The sequence below is a fragment of the Ambystoma mexicanum genome, chromosome 8 (genome assembly GCF_040938575.1).
Source record: "Ambystoma mexicanum isolate Mex_15411 chromosome 8, UKY_AmexF1_1, whole genome shotgun sequence".
NCBI classification, from domain to species: Eukaryota; Metazoa; Chordata; class Amphibia; order Caudata; family Ambystomatidae; genus Ambystoma; species Ambystoma mexicanum.
The window spans coordinates 1,256,932,024-1,256,956,520 of record NC_090929.1 but is presented as its reverse complement, the minus strand read 5'-3'; the positions used below and the strand labels follow the sequence as shown (position 1 = coordinate 1,256,956,520).

General features: G+C 51.4%; 1 protein-coding gene across 2 annotated transcripts in view; it reads left to right on the top strand.

Annotated features, from left to right (window-relative positions):
• MARCHF5 (membrane associated ring-CH-type finger 5) overlaps nucleotides 1-24,497 on the top strand; it is a 743,603-nt gene that overhangs the window by 382,063 nt on the left and 337,043 nt on the right. For both annotated transcript variants that reach the window (XM_069611372.1, XM_069611373.1), the window contains exon 3: nucleotides 20,954-21,084. In XM_069611372.1, the coding sequence (XP_069467473.1) occupies nucleotides 20,954-21,084 (131 nt within the window). The remainder of the gene's footprint in view (nucleotides 1-20,953; nucleotides 21,085-24,497) is intronic.

The following is a 24,497-nucleotide window of genomic DNA, read 5'->3' as shown; positions in this document are numbered from 1 at the left end:
TGGGGATGCCGCCTAAGACACAACATCAAGCTCATTGCAGTCTCCCCAAAGGGATGATGGCTGGAATACAGACTCGCCGGTCAATGACCCTCCAGAAGAGGCACAAAAACCCTTTTCCACCAGATGACATCTCAGCTTTTCATAATTTTTGAGGCAGGCATGGTATCAAGAGACACTCAAATGTAACAGTTTGGAGGATTCCAAGATGGCCGCCGGGTGGTGAGCACCGTGAACGATGCTCTCCTGATCCTCTGGACCAGCAGAGCCTACATGGCAGCTTTTAACGCCCTCGCCAGGCGCTGCAGAGAGTGAAGGAGTTTGCTGGTGTGGCTGGATCCATGCTCCTCTCATAAAAGGGGAAGATCGAGGAGGATAAGGAGCGGCCTTCCGAGACTCTGCCACGGCCTGGAAGCTCACGGCCGGGGGAAGTCCGCAAAGTGATCGGCTGCGGGTACGCAGAGGCAACAGCAGCTGTGGTCCTGGCAAAGCTGCCTCTCTGATTCGGCACCTGGCGGGGAAGAGAATCATCAGGAGCAGAGGCGATCACCACCCCAGAGCACGTCCAGGGTCCTACCGGCACCTTTTGAGAACTGGAACCGAAGGCAACAGCAGGAGAGCGGCCTGTTTGGGAAGGGCTGAAGAGGAGCCTTGAAGATTGCAAAGGTGGCCATGACAACCGCGTTCAAGGAGAGGGCGGCCTGAGCCCTGGAGGGAATGCCGACCACGCCAAGCAAATGGTCAGAGTGGTCCGAGAAAGGAGTACCGGTGTAGGGTCAGAGAGGTGCCCAGCGAGGCCCAACACAGGATACCTCGCCCCATCTAACGGCCACAACGTGCGGGAGAGAATCTCCCCCCCCCCCCCCTCCGGCGGATTAGACTGGCAAAATGAGACCGCAGTCACTTTCCCCCAGCTGCATAATTATTGTGATCACCGCGAGGGGGGGGGGTGCACTAAGTTGATACGTGGCCGGCAAGTTGAGGGAGCACACAGCACCTGCCGAGGGGTGGGGGCGGGGGGGTTGGGGAGAGGGCTGAGAAGAGATTACTGAGGCCATGTGGGGTATCCCGAAAATAGAATTGAAAAACAGAAAGGGAGCTACATTCCTAATAATCACCTTTCAGGATCCGGGGGGCTAGATTACGGTGGCGCAAGCACCCCAGTTGAAGCCACTAATGGAAGCAGACATAATAAGGAAGCAACATTAGGAGAGGCAATCCCCTACCATAGAGGGGCAAACCCTTGGGCCTCATCACCATCTTCCTGACTGGAGTCACCAGCTAGGAGAATACCTCTGGCATGCCTTAAAGGGCATACGACGTGCATACCCAGGGGAATGGTGGAGCAAAGGATCTAGCTCCGACATGGAGAGGGGGAACCGCACAGGACCTAAGTAAGGAATAACCAGAGGCAGAATTCGCGAACTCTACGTGAAACCTACCTGACAGGGTTATAGGAAGGGAACAGAGAAGCAGGCCCGCACGCCCCTCCAGGCATGTCGAAGTTCAGGGGGAAGGAACCATTCCCCCCGCACCACCCCCTCCCTTTATTAAAGGGAGTCGAGAAAAACCAGGAAGGTGTACTGCCAAAGATCTGGGCTAGGGATGCGACCTCCCCTGGGGAGCTACAAGCTACAGGGGCTCAACCAGGATTAGGAGGAAGGCGTTTGCAAGAGGAACAAGACCAACCAGTGACATAAACGCTGCAAAGGCAAAGACTTCAGCGACGAGATGGCCAGTATAGTGCAAAAACAGATGGACATCTTGCGAGAGGACCTAGCCGAGGGGTTGCAAGAAATAAAACGGAACATAAATAAAATGAAAGGAGTCAACATTAATGAAGGGGCTATCCAAGATCTGATTGAAGATGCAAGGAGATCGGACACCCTGCTGGAGAGCCTGGCAACAGTGACTCACAACCTTGAACTCCAGGCCGAGGACCTGGAAAATGGATCCAGGAGGCCTAATGTCAGACTCAGATGTCTTCCCTAAGACATCCAGGACAAGGAGGTCTTCTGAAGCATTTTCACAGACCACCTGGAAGTGGAAGACTCCCAGGCGATGACATTTGATAGAATCCGTAGGGTTGGACCTCTCCGGCAAGAACGAGGGGCGAGGCCAAGAGATGTCCTGGCAGCCCTTCATGAATACACATACTTCTCAAGGCAAGAAAGACTAAGCAGATAACCTACAATGGGACAGATATGTATATTTTCCAGGACCTAGCCCAGTCAGTCAACCCATAATAATTGGAGGAGACAGCAGCCAAATTTAAAAGGCCCCATCACAGGAAAACCGCAGGAGAAGGAAAACCAGTCCTGCAAAGCAATGATCAGCAGCATAGGGGACACGGAGGATACGACCAAAGAAGCCTGAGGGTGCACAACTATAGGATCTATAGGGATGGTCTCGGGGGGGGGGGGGGGGGGGGGGTGAGGGGAGATAGGCGGTCTTGGATGGGTTCGGGCGAACCTGCATGGGCTTGGTCTGGGAGAAGTGAAGGGTTCAATCCTCGAGACTAAGTCGAGGGGGGCTAGAGGCTGGTTGACTGCACCTAGGCAAGGGGTGGGGAGGGGGGCAGGGAGGTGTTGGGAGGAGGGGGCCCCTTGGTTTTGAGGGTTGTCCGGACATGGGTCCATTGGGAAACATCGACCACAAGAACACCCAGCGGACAATAGCTAGATGCAACAAAATCACACTTCTATCCCTTAACGTCAACAGGTTAAACTCCCCAATTAGAAGGAAACAAAATTGAAAGATTTCTGAAAATGGAACGTCCTGACATACTAGCCTTCCAGGAAACCCTTGTTCACTCTTGGGACAGAGGCTGGATAAGGTTTTGGGGCTTCAACAAAATCTACCAATCAACACACGCTAGCAAGAAAGGAGGGGTACTACTTGCCCTGAGGAACGACCTTGACCTTACACCCACGGAAACTCATAGAGATGACCAAGGAAGATACCTAGTGATAGCCTTGAAGGGGAAGGGGGAGGTCTACACGGTAGCCATGATATATGCTCCCAATTCAGGACAAGATACATTCATTCAAAAAGCTTTGAACAGATTAGAAAAATATGCGAAGACCCCCATCATAACTGGAGACTTCAGTATTGCGTAGGACCATGCAAGGGACAGAAGCAAAAGGGCCTAACCACGCAGGGGAATCCTTCGGGGGAGCTCACAGACAAAAATTCGGAATCTAGTCCTAGTGGACGTTTGGAGGAAGTTGGAGGGGGACAAGGAAGGGTACACTTTCTATTCTCGCGTCCACCGCACACATTCCGGGATCATGCATGGGCCTTCTGTGTCGTATTAGGGGAATAAGTGTGGCACACTCAGACACACCCCCCATAACATTAACACTGAAAAGAAATGGCGATATCAGCCTTCTTTTTTAAGGATGAGAAGCTGACGCAAGAGGTCACAGAGGGGTTAGGGAGGTTACAAGCGCACAAACAAGGTGGGACGCTTTTAAGGCAGAAAATGGTAGCCATTAAGGTGAGAACTTGGAGAAGGTACTATGGAAGCCCAAGGAAGAGAGACCGCCCAAGATGTATAGCAGCACAATACTGTAGTCGGAGACTCCTGGGATGAGTCTCTGAAATGCGCTCACGTCACCTCCTTCCCATCCCTGCTGACTCTGATCTTTGGCAATCCACACTTTACCCCGGGGTGGAGGGACACAGCTTCGGGGTGGAGGGACACAGCTTTTAATAAATGCGCAGGAGGGAGGGTGCTAAAAGATCCGAAATATGTTTGAAGGGGCATATGTGAAATCCTTCAACAATTGAAGGAGCGCGAGGAGCAACATCAACCCTCTACTAACATCATCTTATCACACCCGGAGGCTGTGCTGATTTCCATACACCCCTTCTGGCGGTAGGAAAGCCTTGTAAGGCTTTTTGCTGTGCACTACTAGCCAACTTATGCAAATCCTGAATGCTGAAAAGAAAAAAAGAAAAACCACGGAAAATGACCTTTTATATTCCCTCCAATGTTATGCGTATTGCCATCATGCTGCTGGCATCCCTTTCTCCTGCCTTATGTGCTGTGGTTAAGAAGCATATGCTCGAGTTGCCTTGTTGCCTTACAACCTGCTGCTGAATTTGCTGTCTTTCGAAGAGAGCCACCCACTTTTCTCAGTTCCAGCATGTTTTCACAGCACGCTTGTGTGTTGTGATTGGTCACTGTGCTGCTTATCCTGAACAACTGGGGACCGGCAGGCTTTAGCTGTTCCCCTCACCAAGGCCCTCTGCTTACTGTCTGCTACAGGTACGCCCCCCCCCCCCCCGGTCGTCTGTGATGCTGTGTGCCCCCCACCCCAACCCACTGGCCGCCTGTGAGCTGTGTTCCCCCCACTCTCCCTGCTCACCTGTGATGCTGAGCCCCCCCCCCATGGTCGCCTGTCATGAATTGATGTGCCCCCCCCCCCCCCCCCACCATGGTCGCCTGTGTTGCTGTGCGCCCCCATGGTTGCCTGTGATGCTGTGTCCCCACCCCCATGGTCGCCTGTGATGGTGTGCCCCCACCCTCATGGTCGCCTGTGATGCTGTGTGCCCCCCACCCTCCCTCTTGTTGTCCTCCCCCTCCCCTTTTCACTCTCCTCCAAGCCATGCCCACCTAAACTGACTTTCTGCATTTGTATGCTACTGCCGGCCTGCAACATGGGGTTGGGCAAAATGTTTGTGCCACCTAAAGTGACTTTCTGCATTTGTATGCTGCTGCCGCCCTGCAACATTGGGTTAGGCAACATGTATGTTTTGCTAGCACTTATGCAACTAAGTAACCCTTCTGTAACAGCGCCACAATGCCCTTCTCCCCCCTTTCAACTCACCAAGTAGTGCAGCGCTGCAAGGCAGTTTTTTTGAGCTGTGTCTCGAGGTTTGTGTCTCTCCACTGGCCCCTCAGTCACCCTGGGACCTGCACATGACCCAGGGGAACGAGCACTGCCCTGAGTACGGCCAATGGGTCGCAGCTTTCCCTAATACGGCTCCATGGAGACACAGTTCCCTCGCCACGTTGCAACCCCTCTGGCACACCAGGTCAGCGTCCTGGCATCCCGTTCTCCTCCGGATCCTCTGGGCGCCTCCAGCTGCAGCCTTTTTCCGTGGCCTCTCCGATTCATCCAGCAACCCCAAGTTGCTCATTTACTCTTGCAGAATTCCACCTTTTATTCCTTAACTGAGGGTCAATTGGAGTCTGGTGTGTATGATTAGTGTCAAGTGCTGGACCCTGCCTGACTCTATTAAGGGGACATGTTGGTGGTAGAATGTAGGTCTCTTCATTCATCTTTGTCTTCACAGTACTTTTCACGCAGGTAATCGCTCTACCACTTGGTTGCCTCTTCCTTGTCCCAGTACAGGTTGGAAATGGAGAGTAGAGGGGAAAAGGACAAGAGGGAAACTGATATTTATAGGCTCAATAATCATAGGGTGATTGAAAGAGGGGAGGGGGAAATCCCCAGCCCTGTTTATATACAACTGGGGTGATTCCCCTTCTCCAGCATGTTGTCTGGCATGGATTCACATGCTCATGAATATTCCCCGTCAGGCTGGGAATCCTCGGTAAAGAAAAAAATCTGTATCAGTTTCGTTTCTGATCTGTCTTTCTTAGTAGTAACCAATCACTGGTCTCTGGGTCATACTGCCCCCAGCCAATGATTGCCCTCTCCCTAAGCCCCGCCCTCGGTAGCCATCCTCAGATTTTTACCGCACGCTCAAGTGTTGGGAGTCCTCGTGCTACAGCTCTCAAGCTTTTACTGCGTTTTGCACTTTTTCAAAGAGATTTATCTCATTTTTCGGTTTAATCGAGCCTCAAGCTCCACCGTTTCTACTTCCGATCAACTGGGGCCCGTTTCGGATTTATCTACGCCCATCAAGGGTGAAGTTTTCGTCCAGCGCTTCTTGGAGGATTCCAGAAGTTTGAGGCCAACCTCGTGGACAAGAAGAACATGGCCCAGGATAAGGGAAGCTCGACTCCCGGCAAACTGTTCAGGATCTGCCCTGGATGCAACCTACGAAATGTGTTCGAGGACGAGCATTGGAAATGCCTTTATTGCCTCCACGAGGACAAAACGCACGTGGAGAAGGACTGTGTGTTTTGCATGGACATGTCGGATCGGACTATGAGGGATCGCCGGACCCACCTCTCCAACTGCTTGGAAGGCAAGAGCCCAGCAGGTGATTAGAAGTCTGAGCGGTCTTCTAAGTCCTGTGAGGGCGCCCCGGCGACGGGGGCCCAACAGAAGGCAAAGCACCGCGAGTCCGCGGGCACCGGGAGCACCAAACGGTCGGGCTCCTTGGCTGCCAGGCAGGGCACACCTTCACTGATGCCAACAACTGCGAGCCAACGCTCTGGCTCGGGGAAGAGAAAATCCGAGAACCCGGCTAAGCTTCTGGAGAAGCCCCGGTTGATCTCAAAGGAACCGGCGGAGGGGGAGCGAGGCGGTGACCCTCCCTCTAAGGTGAAGGCCTCAAGTGCGCCTAAGGCGGCGAAGGCCCTGATCCACCCGGCTGAGGCCTCTATCGAGGGAGTCGCTGTAGCCCTGGCAAAGCCTGTGGAGGCTATCCCAGTGGAGGCGACCTCGGGGCCCAGAGTTTCCCTGCCTGCGCGGAGGGAATCCTCTTTTAAGCCCATCGAGAAGACCCCCGTGAAGACCCCGGTGGAAAAAGAGGGGGGGCGGTGTCCGTTACGGGCACAGACACAACCTCCGAGGAGGAGATGGACGAGAATCTGGAAGAGGCCCAGCCCCACGGGACAAATCCAAGCCTTAAGCACGGAGATAAGGACGAGACTGCCCCGACCTCCGGCGGATGACCCAGCTGGAAGCCCTCCGAACAAGAGGAGGAGAATTCATCCAGTGCCCCTTCATCCCTCACAGCCTTCTCAGCCTTTGTCGCTTTCCCCGATCCTGAGGGACGACACTGGAACAGACACGGCCACGACGGGGACGGATGACGATGGCGGTGACGATGGGACTGGCCTCCCGTCTCCGAATCCTCGGGCGTCCCCGCCCGACGAGATTGGCTCCTTCCACACCATGATTGCCAGGGCATCCAAGCTTTTTCAGCTCTGCCCTGAGGAGAAGGAAGGCTTTCTATACCAGCGGCGCTAGGCCAAGAGGAAGACGGTCCTTGCGGTGCCGTTGCTGGATGATATCTGGGACGAGGGACTTGCCCTCCTCAAGAACCCGTCCATGACTCCTGCCAACAGGGACCGGTATGAGAAGTACCGGGTGCCCGACGCTGCCCCGTTGTGCCTTAAGGCGCAGCCGACCCCGGATTCGGTCGTCTCAGCAGCGGCCAAGAAGAAAGCGGGGGGGGGGGGGGATCGGCTTCAACCTCAACTTCCCCAGCGGACGGTGAGGGAAAGAAGTTGGATGCCGTGGGACGAGTCTTCTCGGCAGCGACGACGATTAAGGCGGCAAATGCCCTAGCGATTGTGGCCCGCTACCGGGAACTGTGGTACAAGATCGCCCCCCTGTTGTACTTCCTCCTGGACGATAAGAGGGCAGAGGCCCTGGCGATCCTACAGGAGGGTGAGGTGGCGTCGGGCCACGCCATAACTGTGGCCACGGACATTGCTGACACCGGTTTCCGCCAGTTGGGCAACAGCGTTTGCCTTTGACGGCGGGGGTGGCTCAAGGCGACGGATTTCCGCCAAGACTTGCAAGCCAATGTTTTGAACATGCCCTTCGACAGCAACAATCTGTTTGGAAAGACTGTGGATGAGTCGCTACAGGCCATCTGACCGACACAGAGAAGGCTCGGACCTTGGGAGTTCTGCAGCAGCGGTGGCCGCCCTTTCGGAACTCCGGAGGCAAGCAAGGTGCCTCCAAAGGATTCAGTGGCGGCTCCTCGACCTACCGTCAGGCAGGCCGCTCCTCGTCGCAAGAAGACTACAGGGGACGAGGCAAGTCAGGTGGATCTCTGTCGGCGCCAGGGAGGCCAAGGCAGCAAGGCTGCTTCCAAGCAAGACTGAACCGGCCGCCGCATCGGGCCCCCACCGAAGCACCCCGGTGGGAGGCCGGCTGACAAAGTTTGTCAGCGTGTGGGAGTCTATCTCCACCGACCGTGGGTGCTGGATGCCCTGGCCCACAGGCACACACTGGAATTTCTAAAGAAGTGCCCCAGAATTCCGCCCGTGGCCAGGAAGGAAAACCACATCCCTCAACTGCTGTTAGTCAAGGGCGATGCTCAAAGGAGTCATCAAGCTCATCCCAAAGAGGCTCCGGGTCTCCGGAGTGTACTCAAGATACTTCCTCGTCAGAAAGAAGACAGGAGGTTGGCGTCCCATCCTGGACTTGCGTCGGCTAAACAAATACATCAAGGCACAGAAGTTCCAGATGGTCACCCTGCAGCATGTTCTGGGACAGCTGGAGGAAGGCGACTTCCTAGCGTCGTTGGATCTGGAGGATGTATACTTTCACATCCCCATCTTAAAAGGACACCGAAATGTTCTGAGGTTCGTAGTCCAAGGGCGGCACTACATGTTCAAGGCCCTCCCATTCGGATTGAAGTCGGTGCCCAGGGTGTTCACCAAGTGCCTAGCACCAGTGGCGGCGCAGCTGCGCCTGCAGGGGATCCACGTCTACCACTACCTGGAAGACTGGCTCATCCGAGCAGGGACAAGGGAACTCGCCGTCGAACACACGGCAAAGACCGTCCGGCTGCTCACAGACCTAGGATTCTCCATCAACTTCCCCAAATCCCACCTGGTTCCGTCGCACTGTTTCTGGGAGCCAAGCATGATACAGTAGCGCAGTCGGCCTCGCCGTCGGAGGAAAGAACGCAGGCCATCCTGGGAAAGGTACAGCGTCTGCTGGCCACGGACGTTGCCAGAGTGAGGTCCATCAAGTCCCTTCTCGGGACGATGTCCTCTTGCATCTATCTGGTGCGCCTGTGCAGACTTCGGATGCGTCCTCTGCAGGAGTTCCTCAGTGCCCGTTGGACACAAGCGACGGACAGCTTCGAGGACAAGATCTCGCTCAACGAAGTATTCCGCCAGGCAATTCGATGGTGGGGCACCCGCGTGCATTTCGCCGCGGGCACGGAGTTTCAGATCCCAGCATACCAGGTGACGGTGATGACGGATTCATCCCTGGAGGGTTGGGGAGCGCACACCGGAGATCTTTACGCGAGAGGCCTGTGGCTCCCGGAGGAGAGGCCGCTCCACATCAACATACTGGAGCTCCGAGCAGTGTTCTGGGGCCTCAAGTCATTCCTCCCATCCCTCAAGGGCAAAGTGGTGAGGATCTTCACCGACAACATCACCACGATGTTCTACATCCGGAAGCAAGGAGGAACCAGATCCCCAGCCCCATCCTAGGAGGCCGAGGATCTGTGGCACTGGGCCGTTGCCCAGGGGAAGTTTCTGGTGCCTTTTAATCAAAACACCATCGCCGACTTGCTCAGCAGGGAGCTGCGCTCTTGCCACGAGTGGGAACTACGCCAGGATCAAGTGGATCAACTCTTCCAGCGATGGGGCAAACCCCAAATCGACCTGTTTGTGACGGTGACGAACTCCAAGTGCCATAGGTTCGCCAGCAGGTTCCCCCAGCCGAGGAGCATGGGCGATGCTTTCTCTTTCCCCTGGGACGGCCTGTTCCTGTATGCGTTCCCGCCGTTGCCGTTGCTGCTCACTCAGGCTCGTCAACCAACTCAAGAGGTCCCGGTGCAGGATGATCCTCTTCGCACCGAGGTGGCCGAGACAGATATGGTTCCATGACCTTCTGGACTTGTCAACGTCCCCACCAGTCAAACTGTCGACGGACGTAGATCTTCTCTCCAGAGAAGGAGGTGCCATTCTTCATCACGACCCGGAGTCGCTGAACTTGCAGGCCTGGCTCCTGCAGCACTAGAGTTTGGAGGGTACGATATCCCGGCTGACTGCAGAGAGGTTCTTGCAAAGGGCAGGGCGTCCTCAACTCTCAAGTGCTACCGACACAAGTGGAAGAGGTTCTCTGCCTGGTGGCGTGCACAGATTAACCCTCTACGGATTACATCCCCTCAAGTGCTACCGTACTTACTGTCGCTGGCCAAAGCTGGACTAGCTCACGCTTCGATCAAGATACATCTGGAAGCGATTTCCCGATACACCAGAATTGCAGGACGATCGTCCCTGTGGTCTCATCGCCTGGTGAAGGAATTTATGAAAGGACTGTTCCGATCGTTCCCGCCAGTGAAGACTCCAGCCCCGGCGTGGGAACTCAACGTGGTGCTGACAAGGCCCATGGGCCCGCCATTCGAGCCCTTGCATTCAGCTCCGTTGAAGTGTCTGTCGTGGAAGACGGCGTTCCTTGTGGCCATCACCTCTGCACGACGCGTGGGAGAGATTCAGGCCCTTTCCTGAAAGCCTCCATACTTTCCACGAGACGAGGGTGGTGCTGAGGACGCACCCCTCCTTCATGCCCAAGGTGCCGTCGGACTTCCATCTCAACGAGCCCTTGGTGTTACCAGTCTTTTTCTCGTCGCTTTCGTTGCCGGCCGAGAGGACTTTGCACTCGCTGGATGTAGCTAGAGCACTGAAGTTCTACGTGGAACGAACAAAGAGTTTTTGGAGGACATCACAGCTGTTTGTAAACTTTGGACCTGTGAATCAAGGGAAGGCTCTCTCGAAGGCTTCCATTTCCAGATGGCTCTCCGGCTGCATCACGCACTGTCACCGGTTGGCAAACCAACTGGTGCCCGGCCGTCCGAGAGCCCACTCGACCAGAGCGATCGCTGCTACCACGGCGTTCCTATCTGGTGTGCCCCTGCTCGACATCTGCAGGGCTGAGACGTGGAGGTCGACGCACACCTTCACGAGATTCTGCTGCGTCGATCGGGACTCCAGGGAGGAGTCCAGGGTCGGCCAAGCAGTGCTGTGCAACCTGTTCGCTTAAGGTGAGCCTGGTGAGGAGATAAGAGATGCTTAATGTTGAGCCTGTTGCCACCTCCCGTAGTTGTGCATGTGTATCCTGCTATGTATACTTATTTTCATGAGCATGTGAATCCATGCCAGACCTCATGCTGGAGAATGAACAAGTTACTTACCTGTAACTGTGTTTCTCCAGCATGGGTCTGGCATGGATTCACATGCGAACCCTTCCGCCTACCCCTCTGCGGCTCTTCACTTGGTCATACTGCCACTTTACGTGCTACCAAATCTGAGGATGGCTGCCAGAGGCGGGGCTTAGGGAGAGGGCAGTCATTGGCTGGGGGCAGTATGACCCAGAGACCAGTGATTGGTTACTACTAAGAAAGACAGATCAGAAACAAAACTGATAGTGATTTTTTTCTATACCGAGGATTCCCGGCCTGACGGGGAATATTCATGAGCATGTGAATCCGTGCCAGACCGATGCTGGAGAACAGTTACAGGTAAGTAACTTGTTCCTTCTCTCAAGATCTTGTAGAATTCTGGGGTGAATCCGTCCGGTCCCGGGGACTTCGGTAGTTATCTCCTATTCCAGTGCTAGTCTCTCCTGTTCAGGGAGTTGGGTTAGCTTCTTTCTGGCCAGATACCTTTTCTGCTCCCCCTCAGGTGGCCCTTCTGAACTATACAACTGGCAGTAGAGCTTACTGAACTCCCGGGAAATGTCTTCCGTGTCTATACAAATCCCCCCCACACCCCTCAGTTTTGATTCTCAAGATAGTTTTGGATTTTTTGTCCCTTTTCAGCATCCTCGCCAGCAGCTTCTCTGCCTTATTCTCTAACATATTTATGTTTAAGGAGTGAGAGGGAGCGTTCCGCGGCCCGCGCTATATCCAGTTGTCCCCCCCTCTCTGCCCTGTATTCCCTCATAGTTTCCCCACTTGCACTGATTCCCATGCGGGTCATAACCTTCCTTCGTTTCCCCTCTAGTTCTTGATCAACTAGCCTTACTTCCCTGCCTCTACGTGCTTTGAGTGCTATGATCCTCCCCCTTATTGCAACTTTAAAGGCATCCCACCTTTTCTGTTGTGAGGTAGCACCTTCTCTATTGTCACCCAAGTATTCCCCAATACCCTCGCTTATTTCTTCCTGCAGCAAGTTGTCCTTCAGTAAGTGAGAAGGGTAGCGCCATTTACACTCTGTGGCCCCACTTTCCTTCTAAGCTGCAATGTGATGGGCGTGTTGTACATGATTTGAGTCGCTTTCTTTGCCGCTTGTAGGATCCTTTCCTTTGTCGAGTAATCGTGTAGTGCCGCGAAAACACCCTTGGCCTGGTTCCTGGTTCCGTTCTCCTCGGCCCGACTGTGTACTCTTGTCTAGTGGAATGTCTCCCTGGTGTTCCGGGTCCAGGATGTCTGAGAAGATGCTAGTAATTGCTCCCCGTAGATCCTTGTCAGGCACTTCCTCGAGCAGGGCTTTATATTCGGATATTCAATCTTCTAGATCGTTTTCCAGGTCCTCGGCCTGAAGTTCCAGGTTGTGGGTGGCTGTTGCTAATTGCTTCATCAGTATGTCCGCTTTCCTTGAATCCTCTGCCAGGTCTTGGAACGCCCTCTCATTGGTATCCACCCTTTCTTCTATCTTGTTCACATCCCTCTTTGTCTTGTAGAGCCTCCGCAAGGTCCTCCCTCATCTTGTCCATCTGCCTCTGGACCGTGCCCACTATTTTATCACCAAAATGACTGAAATATTTCTTATGGACCAGGGTGGTAACCACCTGGTCCTGGGTATCCTGCAGGTAGCGGTCGTCTGTCCACCTGCTCTTGAGCTGCCCCCCCCCCCCCCACAACTCCTGACAGGGGGAGGGGGGAGAAGCTGGCATCCCTCCCCGCAGATTCTGCAAGTTGCTGTCCTGGTTTATTTTTCCCCCCTTTATGGGCAAGGAGGGGTCTTTTCCTCTTGTTTGACATAGTTGGGTGTGTCCCCTGCTCGTTGAGCAGTGTCGCCCATGAGCTTCTTTCCTGGTTGTCTCACCTTCCCCAGCGGGGGCCTTTTCAGCTTTGTCCAGGATGTGTGTGCCTCCCCATTCGCTTGGTTGAGGGGGGAGCGTAGGGGATTAATTAACTCTTGCAGCTCTTTCGCCAGGCCTAGTCCGCTGTGCTCCTGTGCCGCTATAATAAGGAGGGTTTACGCCTTCCAGATTTCCCCTACTTGGGCCCCTCCAACCTTCACTTCTTGAAGTAGTCTGTTCTCTCCAAGACTCTTGGGCCCAATCCCTTTGCTAAGTCTTGTCCCTCTGGGTCCAGAGGGTTTACTGGCTCCAGGAGGGTCACTCCTCTTTGTGGCGTCCCCCTAGGTGCCCTTTCCTTGCCTGCTGGGCCCGGGCTCCCCACCTTCCCGTTCTGGCGCAGTGGCCTTCCTGGATCTGCCTTCTCGAGGTCTGCCCTGGCTGCCTCTCTTCCGGTGTCACTGCCCGGGGGGTGCAACACGATGCCACGCTCCACTTCGATCCGCCGGCCTTCTCTCCGCCCGACCGCCTCACCTCTGGAGTCTCCACCCAAGGGTGTGCCACCCAGCTGTGGTCCTCTACGGTCTGGTTTCCTGGACTCTGCTCCTGCAGCCGCCTTCACGCTCTGGGGGTAAAGGGGAGGGGTTAAGCAGCGCCACTCTTTCACCTTCATCTCTCCGGACCTCTAAGATCGGCTTCCTCGCTGGCGGCCTGGGGTGCCTTTCTTGGGGCTGGGTCGCCTCCACTCTTTCCGCTCAATGCGTACTCTGGGACAACGCTCCTGGGTCCTAGCTTCCCCGGCTGTAGAAAAGTCCCCTGTTATCTTCTGTTCCCCGGGGGTTTGCGCTGCAGTCTCCGAGCCCCAGCTGTCACTGGCACTTGTTCACTGTATTTCACGACTGGGGAGGGCAAAATGCTTTATTTCAACTCCACTGAGGTCCATAGGTACTGGGGAGCATCAGTCACGATGCTCCATGCTTGGCGGCCATCTTTAAATCACCTTGGTCTATTTTTTTTATTTTTATTGCCATTTAATTGCCAGTAGGGATGTACACTTTGAACTCTCCTGAGGTTTCAGGCTTCATCACTTGCTTGCACTCTTGCTCCAATCTCTTGCAATAACCGCTTTAAAAATCCACCTGCCACAACTCTGTAGTATGCTGTTAAGTAGTGCGGCCCACAGTAGTCGAGTGCGACATCCCTGCTCTAAACTGATTTAATTTAGGCTTTATCATGAAAGGACAATAAATCGATGTGGCCAGCCTATTCATGCTGTAGATTTGTAAGAAGGTTCCCTTGTGTCATTGTAGATGCCTTGTGTTTTGACGTGCTGACGTTTTCTCAAAAGAACATGGTTCACTTATCTTTTTTCCCTTTCAATGGTCACCTGCCCGAACTACAAGTATCCAAAAGGATTAGGGTCTGAAATGGGAAGTGTGTGTGATGTACCAGATGTGCAGGTTCTCTGCTAATAGGAGATACTCGGCTGGTGAGCCTGTGTTTGAGGTGTCAGAGTGGAATAACTATTAAGAGACCAAGGCTTCAAAGGTTAGCCAACTGGGAACCAGCGAGGGTTCCATGATATGTTGCGGAGTGTGAAGGCATCTTGGAGTAAGACAACAGATCTAACGTTCAAAGTAGACACCTTTATTAACTTAAATGTCAAGATGTAAAAACACCAATCTTGACCTATGCTATGGTGCGATTTCCCCTACCAAGCTGAAACTAAGGAAAATCAGTCTGTAAGTTCAACTTAGGAATCTGTGTCCAAAACCTATACTTGCCCTCACAACTGACAATTTAACTAGTGTTCAGCATAAAGTTCAGAGCTTTGTTCAGGTCATACATTTTGTTTCAGCTCCCTTCCCAAAGTTTAAAGCAGTTCTAACAAAAGTATCAGGATTGCCTTAAGTTCCAAAATAATATATAATTTTCCAGGCCTTGGGGTTTCCTTTAATATAGGTTGGTTTCTCTGATTTAATACTTGAATATTTATTGGTAGATTCAATGTAGAAGAACATTGCTTGCGATTTTGGACTTGGCGTACAGTGTATTTATTTAAATGATAGTTTCATTTCTTTCTAATCTTCATAAGTAATTTTCAGTGCGGTATTCAGAATGAACAAATTTGTTAAGCTTTACTTTCAGTTTGGTATTCAATAATGTTTAAAGGTTTTCATGCAATTCATTCTGTTAAATTCAATTCACTTTGTTGTAATATGCCTTTTGCAGTTTGCCTTTAAATATGCCAGCACTCATACCTTCGACAACATGCTTTCATATCCATGCGACCACTCCGTAACAAAGTATTGTCTCTCGTTCAAGGATTAACAAGTCTGATCAGTTGCTGGAATGCAAGGATTTGAATCGGAGAACTTCGACAACGTGTCTTACTCCACGTGACCACTTCGATGCCAACTAACCTTGTGCCTAAGATCAAACACTCCCATACTAGATTTCTGTTTGCTTAGAATCTCACTGGTTGCTTTGATGCAAGTTCCTGTAGAGCAGATCTCTCGGCCATCTGATCGTTGCCTCCGGGCTCCACGTCCTGCCCCTTAGGCACTCCTGGGACAGTTTCTGGTCCCAGGAGAATGTGCACTTCGAGCAATAGAAAAAGGGGCAGCCTTCTGTGAGGGAGGCATGGTATCACAAGTAGACACTGACACACGAGCTGCAAGTTTCAAAACCTTTATTGATGGTTTAAAGGGGGTTGGAAAACTCCCACCTTGCCCTATAACTAAGATGGGAGTATTCTTGACCATCAAACAAAAAGAAAATACAGAACTAGCCAGTCCTTAGTCAAAATAAAATGGCTTATACTAAAAAACCTAATGCCCTCCCCACTTTCTAACGCAATAAATGTGTAAAGGGAATGTGTAATGCAAAAAAGAAAAATCAGTGTTCAAAAGAAATGTCAGTATGGCTGAATAAACTCCCTTCCTCACGTTTTGTAGCACGGGGTAAGGTAGCACACTTGGACCTTACGACACACTCTGGCTTTGGATGCAAGAATGCAGTTTGTTTCGTGGACCAGGGCCCACTTGACCTTTTTCGCTCCAGTCCAGGTCACCATTTAGCTTGTAATACAGTTCAACAAAAGTTTTTCCTTCTGGTTACCACTATTCAGTACATGTTTCCCTCTGCCGGGCTCAAACCTTTCAATCACAATGTGTGGGGGTTCCCTTCCCCAAGCTTCAATCACACCTTCATAGGCTTCCCTCCGTCTGGCTCAAGCCTCCTTTCACTTTGCTTCCACTGTCAGACTTTCAAAACTGTGAGGCTTTTGCTCTTACCTCAGCATGACCACTTCGACCTTCTTTCCTCAAACGTCACTTTTTCTCTCCTACACCAAAGCCTCTTGTTAAATGTAGTTTCGAGCACAGTACTTATTTCAACGTTCAAAGATGTATCGCACATCCAGGTTTCCCTCTGCTGGGATCAAACCTAACAGTTCAAATCTTGCATCTGTTTCTTTCTCTTCCTGCTGCTTCTACGGCATCCAGCATTTCATAGAGACTTTCTATTTGGCAATCTTCTTTTTGCCGGACCACTCTGTTACTTTGTATCTTTAATTTACAGTTCTTTACAATGCTTTGCTTTCTCTCGTGTCTTATCAGCACACACGAAACCTTCATTCTGTTGCCATCAAGTTTTGTTTTAACACAGACCGGACTTTCATTGCTTTCAACTCACCAGCTCTGTTAATTCATTTTCTTCTTTTGCGGCTTTGAGCCTGAAGTTTAGGCCGATATGACTGCTCCTCCACAACTCTGCCATTCACCCGGGAGGGTGGCTGGTATCCTTGAGACACAAGAGGTTTGTATCTTCTCTCTAGCTGGGCTTCCTTGCGCAACCTTCAAGGCCCTTCAGAGATCACGCTCCCTTGCCGGGGTGTCCAAGGTTTCTCCGTACCTCAGTTGCTTCGCTCGGCCTGTCCCTCTGCGCCACCTGGTTTGCCGTCGCCCTGGAAAAGCTGCTCCTTCTCGTGCACCACCTTCCTCCAAAAATTCAACCATAAAAAATGTCTCTGGACTAAAGTCCCATAATGCAATGTTCTGATTTCACGTTTTGGGAGCTGCAGGTTTTAAATGGGATGTTTCCTGAGGTCAGGCTCTCCCCACCTACCCCTCAAAGGCCTGGGATTTAGTATCTGACCGCGAGGAGGAGCTCTGGCTTGGGCACTGCCAGGTAACCCCAGCTGCCCCTGGTTTGGCTGCCTGGAGACAGAGCTCCCTCGCCATACTGCAGCCTTCCCTGCACTCACAGGCTCTGTATTTTGGCAGTCCTCCTTCCTCCAGGCCTTCCAGGGTTCTTCCAGCTGCAGTTACTTTGTGGAGGAGGCCTTTGTGCTTCCTCCAGCATCCCCACCTCACTCAGTGTGCCTGTGTGCTCCACCTTTTATACTGGCTGGGAGAATTAACAGAAGTTGGGTGTGAGTGGTTGTCCTGCCCTACCTGACTTTGCCTGAACTGGTTAATGGGACAAGAGGGAGACTGCCCATAGGAATACATGGTACATTGGTTCCAATGCATAATCCTCATAGCTCCAGTTTGCCTCTTCTTCGTCCCAGTGGTTTTGGGGGAAACCGTGGAAGGCATTATGGGTGTTGTAGTGTTTGAGTGGTAGGAAAATTATTTAAAATGCTGTTAGGAGAAGGGGAACAATCTTGGTGCTGTAAAACATGGGATGATGTGTGTTCTCCTTTTACTGGTTCTCCTACTCCTCCCTTGTGTTGGTACCTATTGGAATTGGGGAGGGGCAACGGTGTAGCATTCAAAAATTGTGTTTGATAGAAGAGGGAATGTCCGGTAGGGAGGTGTTAAGGAAAGGGGGACACCATGTCTCTCCTGGGACTCCTCCACTCCCCAGGTCCGGACCCAGCAGCAATAACCCCACCCTAGCCATCCCTGAAGAGGATACAAAGGTGTTTGATCAGGGTGGGGGTGTGGCAAGGGGGAGCCCTTCGATTTTTCACACGTCCCACACAGCTCCCCTTTCTAGGCTCATTTGGTTCCACAAAGCCCAGCTCCCTGGCTGTTCTTCACCGAACTATAGGTGAGCTCCACACGGCAGCTCCCCGCTGTGTCTCTTGGCTTCTCTGCTGCTGCAGCAAATTCACTGCCATCGATCCGGTTACTGCTTTCTCCCTCACTCTAATTTGATGGCACTTTTTATACACCTGCAGCCCCTTATCAGGCTGCAGGTGTGAGTTTACAATTAACCCTGCCTGATCATAATTAAGGGGACACACCTGACCTCTACTGCTCTCAGCAGGCCTCTTCCTTGTCCCAGTACCAGAGCGGTAAAAGCAGCTAGTCTTCATTACTCCCAGTTGCCTCTTCGTCTCTGTACCTTTGATACTTTTTCATGAGAAAGTCATGGGAGTTTATTTATAATACCCCATGAAGACGAGGGAAGGGTTAGGTGGGGTCATTAATAGGAAAAGGAGGATCCCATGTCTCTCCCAAGGCCATCCCACGGACCCTCCACCCAGATGATCCTCCCTCGCTTGTCCACCCCAAAGGTCGGGGTCCAAGAGTGATGGCCTTTCCCTAGCCTCCTGCAAAGAGGACCCATGGGGAATAGGAGTGGGAATACCCTCAGGGTTTCTCACAGGAGGCAGACCAGTGTCTGAGAACCAAACCAGAATTCTGTGAGTAGTCCAGAAGGAGTGATTGGAAGCAATTAAGGGAATGCTAACTTCCCAAAGAGGAAACTACTGCCTGATAGGTAGTTGGTACACCAGAGATGCCTCCAGCATTGTGACTGAATTCAGAGAAGGGTGTGAGGGGCCTAGCTCAATTCAATCAAAAGCCACTGCAACGAAGGAGACGGCAGGAGGTCAAGGTCCCTAGAGAATATAACCAGGAAAATTGAACTGACGAGAAGGGGATGGACCACAGGTGGAAGGTAGGTGTGAAGGGTCCAGAGGTTTTCTTGCAGGTTCGCGCTCTCTTCCTGGAGCCATTTCCCCTTTCTTGAGGCACTTGTTGCCTTGTCTATTTTTCCTCCTTTCCTTGTTTCCCTTATTTCTGGATTGTCTGCCTTTCTTGGCCCTGGGGTTCTCCTTACAAGAATCCTTGCATCTTCTACATCCATTATCCAGAACTCTCTCTTCAGACTAATATCGGCACACTGTCCTCCAGCATTACTTCTTTGGATGTCGTGTATCCTGAGTGGCCTTCCTTGTCAGTGACCTGCACTGTTTCTTTGTCATGCAAATCAGGGGAGAGCTGTCCTGTGGCTTGGGGAGCTGATTCAGGGATTTATGTTCCTTAGGTATGGGTTGGGTTGGTTTCCCGCACTACATGTACAACTGAAGCAACTACACAGCAGTCTGGCTTGGTCATCTTCGCAACAGCTACGAAGAGCAGGTACGCAGCACCTGCGAGATGCTGTGTGACAGCATGGCTTTGGGCGCTGGCATTCGCATAGTGGCGTGGATGCATGCAACCAAGTTTACTCATGAGGCATAAGACAGAATATTAAACTTGCCCTTTGACAGTCTGGATCTGTTTCATCCATCCATGGATGAAGAACTAAATTTAAAGGAAGCACCAGACTGCAAATTCTCTAGCAGTCTTCTTTAAGCATGCACATAAACCCTTTCAGCAGTCATTCTTATCCAGGGATGTTAGACCTTGAGAGACAGAGAGGTCCTTTGGGGTTCATGGCTACCTGGGCAGGAAAGCCAGGAATCCTTGACTGGTCGCCCACTGGCCATAGAAGGAAACAGTCTTGCTCCTCTTCAAAAGGCTTCAACGTCCAGATCATGCGCTAAAACTCCAGCAGATTCTAAGAAGCAATGGCTGATTGAGCCAGGTCCCCACAACATGAGGCTGCTGCAGAATCCGCCATCGCTTTTCCCATTGGCAGACCATCTCTCAGGACCCTTAGACACGCTCTATAGTCTCTGGACAAGCAAGCCAATCCCTTGACCTGCCCTCTGAACAAGATACTTTCCTTTCTCTCACCTTGAAGGCTCTGGTATTTCGGTTGATTCCCGTCAATCTTCTGTTATCGGGGCCTAGCACACCACCTAGGATATCTTTTCATTTACAACTCAGTTGCGCGCAGACACCTTCCGGGTGTCACCAGGCTCTACCCTCCTGTCAAGAGACCTCCCCCGGTTTGGGTTAGCCCCACTGAGCCGAAGTAAGTTTCTGACATGGAAGTTTGCACAAGCATAAGAACCACCAGAAGTGCAAATAGTCTGTGAGGTTATTGGCTTTCAAACCTTACACTATTTTCAATATAAAAAGTGGTTTTACCCACTCACCCAGCCTTTTTGCCCAAAGTAATGTGCTCATTCTATATCAATGATAATGTGGTCTTAACCACCATTTATTTGAACCACCCAGTCTGGCTGATGTCGCTCTTCATTCTCAATGTCAGGAAAGTGCTCAGATTTTACCTACATCCTACTAAACAGTTCAGGAAATCAGACAACCCTTTTCATTACTTTCGGTGGTCAGCACACCTGCTCACAGGCCTCTACGGCCATTATCACCAGGCAGTTAGTTTCAGGCATTAGACACTGCTACTCCATGCAAAAGCGCAAGCCACCCAAAGGCATTCATACTTGCACCATCAAAGCCAATGCCACAGCCTTGGCTTTTCAGCACAACATACCTGGCTGTGTTATTAGAAGGGCCGCCATATAGACTTCAGCAACTGCTTACAAATGCCCTGAGAAGCCACTAGGTGATGCACCCAAGATATTTGATATTTGCTCTGTTGTTTGAATCATTTCAGTTTCTTTATCCGAATAGAATTCAAATACCTTTTTAAAACTAATAAAGGAAAATCATTTAGGATTTTTATCCAGGACATCGTCCCACTTCTCTGCAGTGTTTTGTTTTCTTTAAGAAATACACATTTTCCTAAACATTGTTACTGCCTGTTTGCACCTTAAACTGTTGACCAAGAAATGTGATGGCAAATTGTACATTAGGAATGGACTCCTTTGTTTTTCTTTATTAGGTTTTAGAAGAGTGTTGCTTTGTATCTTTATTCAGATTTGTCAGTAACTGTTTAATACTGTGTTTGAAACAATTTCTATTTGATAATACTTTATTTCGTATTTGTAGGCCCAGTGGTTTATGTCCTGGATCTTGCTGACAGGCTGATTTCCAAAGCATGCCCATTTGCTGCAGCTGGAATAATGGTTGGCTCTATATATTGGACAGCTGTTACATACGGAGCAGTGACTGTGATGCAGGTACACTTGCTTTTTTTTTTTTATTTGTCTTTAAATGTCCAGTCATTCGCAACCACTGCTTGACTGTAGAAACGTTTCTATGTGCTATTTTCCAATTCCTGAAGTAGGTTTGTAAATTAACTCTCCTTTTTGAAAAGTGAAATATTAATCCATGGTTCGTATCTGGATTATCTGTCCTTGGCACCATAACCTACAAAATGCAAGTGCAACGCCTGGAGATTATATTCTGAAATTTGTACAGGAGGTGGAAACATAGGAAATTGTATTATGAAGATAATCCCAACTTTTGTTGTGGGTATTAGTGCTTATTCATCATGTGATCTTTCTAATCAATAATGTTGAATATTCTCCCTAGAGCTAGTAGATTCCAAAAGACTTGAAACTACAGTTAAACTACACCTGTTTAACGAGGGGGTGGGGAAGATGCTGGAGTGTGGCTGCAAAATGGCAGCAGCCTGAGACTGCTCCGACAGACAGCTTGAAAATCCTGCTCATTTATCCTGCTTTCCGACATGCTGTGGTGCAACCAGGCATAATCCATGAAAACGGGAACCCTGCTGCACTCGACAATCCGAGGCCAGTGGTGTGGCACCCAAGAAGATCTGGTTAGATACACGGCCAATTCTGCCTCGCGACTGGCCATTTGAGCTGAAGCGTGGGAGTGTAGAAACAGAAGACAAACGCTCTGTGCCTCGTCTCCTGAGACGATCAAACGAGGCACCGTGGAGCGGCGCTGGGGAGCTGCTGGGAGCGGAGGATCATTAACACGGCAGCGGTGGGCTGTGCTGCCTGGTGTCATTGATGGAGGTGACCTCTGCGGCCCAGGTTTTGGACAGCGGCCCGACCGCGCAACAGAGAACCTCGTTAGCCGCACAGACATGCATTGTCTGATCCCATCTGCGAGTTGGATACAACCTGCAGTTGGGAAAAGTGCGCCGGGCGAGAAGCAAGATCTGCACTGTGCTGCAAGGTCCTGACTACATCTCTGCGGACTGCGGCTGCAGAACCCCCCCCCCCAACCTCCTCCGCAGAGGACTGCCAGCTGGGTGGCTGGCTGGCCGTGACCTGTCCCCTACCCTTCCAGAGGTGGATTGATGGCCCGGTGCAGTGAGGTTTGCTGAAATCACTGCTGATCGTGTGCTGGAGCGGGGCCCTGCCTCCAGGCCTGCCTGGAGGAGTCCTCTGGGTGACCCGGCTCCCGTATCCTGTGATTTGTAATTGCCAGGTGCACGAAGAATGGGGATGATATCCGGGTGTGTGTGAGACAGATTCCCTGTAGTGCCTCATACCTGCAGTGGCGGCCCAGCTTGGTCATGCAGGAGGAGTCCTTGAAAGCTAGTGGACTGCTGACACTGTTGGCCATAACACAGTGGTTGTGCCACAGCCTGCATGGCTGGAGCCCAACCGTCAGTCCCATTTTGGAGGTGAGGGGTTGTGCTGGACCTGGTTAACGGGTGAACCAGGGAAGGACCTATCTAGCCGATGCGTAGCACATCCCCATATTGAGATTGCTCCCAGCTGGCCTTCCGCCGCTCTCCCTGGTGGGGCCATACTCCTGGAGAGCTGCCCACCGGACAACCTGGTGTGTGCTTTTCAACCATTTACGAAGCTGGTCAGTGGGCTCTGGTGCAGTATACAGGAATATTCTGGTGGGTCAACTGTAGGTATCCGAACACCAAGGGGTGGAAAACTGTGCCTCAACGGTAATCCTGCGTTGATGAAAAACATGGTTAACCCCAAGAAGCAATTGAAAATGGAACAATTCATGCACAGGCAGCTGCTGGCTACCCCTGGCCTCCCACCCCCTATCAATGTTACTGCCCTAAACTATACCTTCCTAGCTTTGAAGGACAGCACGGACAATCTGGGCACAGAGATAGATGCCCTCACCTGTCTCTGCGATTGTGTTGCTTTCCAAAAAGTGCATGGACAAACATCTTATCACCAGTACACTGAATGAAAAACATTGAACGTAGGTAAGCATTGATTCACACATACACACTCTGTTGATAAGTTAGCCCTTTAGGGCTATTTATTCACAAAAGGCGTACATAAATGAATAAACTGCAACAGAAATAAATCACATAAAAGACAGTAATCTAAAGAAAATACATCACCGTTGGTGCAACTTTAGAGCGAACATACTCCTCTTACCAGAAGTGGCCGGAAAACCCCGGAAACAGCAAGGCACAGAGATCACAGCGGCCAACATGCCCAGAGCAAAGCGTCCCCCCTCCGACTAAGGCTTTGTGTCTGACTTTCTCAGAGGCTTGCATTTTAAGCCCTCCGCAAAGGTGGGATGGTATTTTCACAACTTCTGGCCTGAGTCTCTGTGCATTGGTGGTTCTCTGCATGTGCCCTGGCTGGAGTGACCTACGGTAACCTCAAGGAGCAGAGCTCTTCCCTTTCTCAAAACAGCAAAGAAAACAACTCTAACTCCTCAACTTTGACAGTGTCTATAGCAATCTTATCCGGTACCAGCCTGCACCTGCAGATCTGTCTTTTCGTGCCCTGTGTCCTTGGATAAGCCATGCAAACCAAAATAAGCAACGAATAACGTTGAAAACATGTTTTCCAGTAAAATAATGCTAACCATGCTAAAAATCGATGTACAGTTCATGGCAAGTGCATCTGCCATATTTTTGCTCAAAGCATTACAGCGGTACACATTGAAAAGTTATGTGGTCGCAGGACAGCTGCCGAACAAAGAATCAACGATGGGGAAGACAAAGTGGTTGTGCTGCAATAAAAGATGGTGCTCCTCCAGCAGACAGTGAAAAGGGTTGTGGCGAAGACCGACTAACTTGAGGAAACATTGAGGAAGAACTACTTGTGCATTCTTGGTGTGCTGGAGTACACCGCGATGGAGAATATGGAACAATTTGTTGAAAAACGACTTCTGGACATTCTAGAGGGTCTCCAATATGGTCCTGGTGGAAAGGACACATTGCTTACTGGCCGATAGACCTCCGCCAGGCACACCGTAACGTGCCATCATCACCAGAATATTCAATTACAGAGACATGGATGTGCTCCTTGAAGCCTCCAGAGAGAGAAAAAATTTGAGGTTTGGCTCTGCAACGATCCAAATCTTCCCTGACTTTAGCCAGGAGCAAAGAAAGACCTTCCAGGTGGTTAAGAATTGCGAAAGGTTTTGCTCGCGGGAATTTCCTCCAAAAGGAGCCTTAGGAGACGTGTTCGTGGTGGAGTGGTCATTCCCACTGCTGTACGCGTTTCCTCCAGTCCCCGTCATCCCGCAAGTACTGCGGAGGTTCGGTTCCCGGATGATCCTCATTGCTCTGGCATGGGCTCGGAGGACGTGGTACCCGGACCTTCTCGACTTGTCCATCTGCCCTCCACGTCGTCTTCCCTACCAAGACGATCTGCTCTCACGGGAGGGGGGCCAGGTTCTC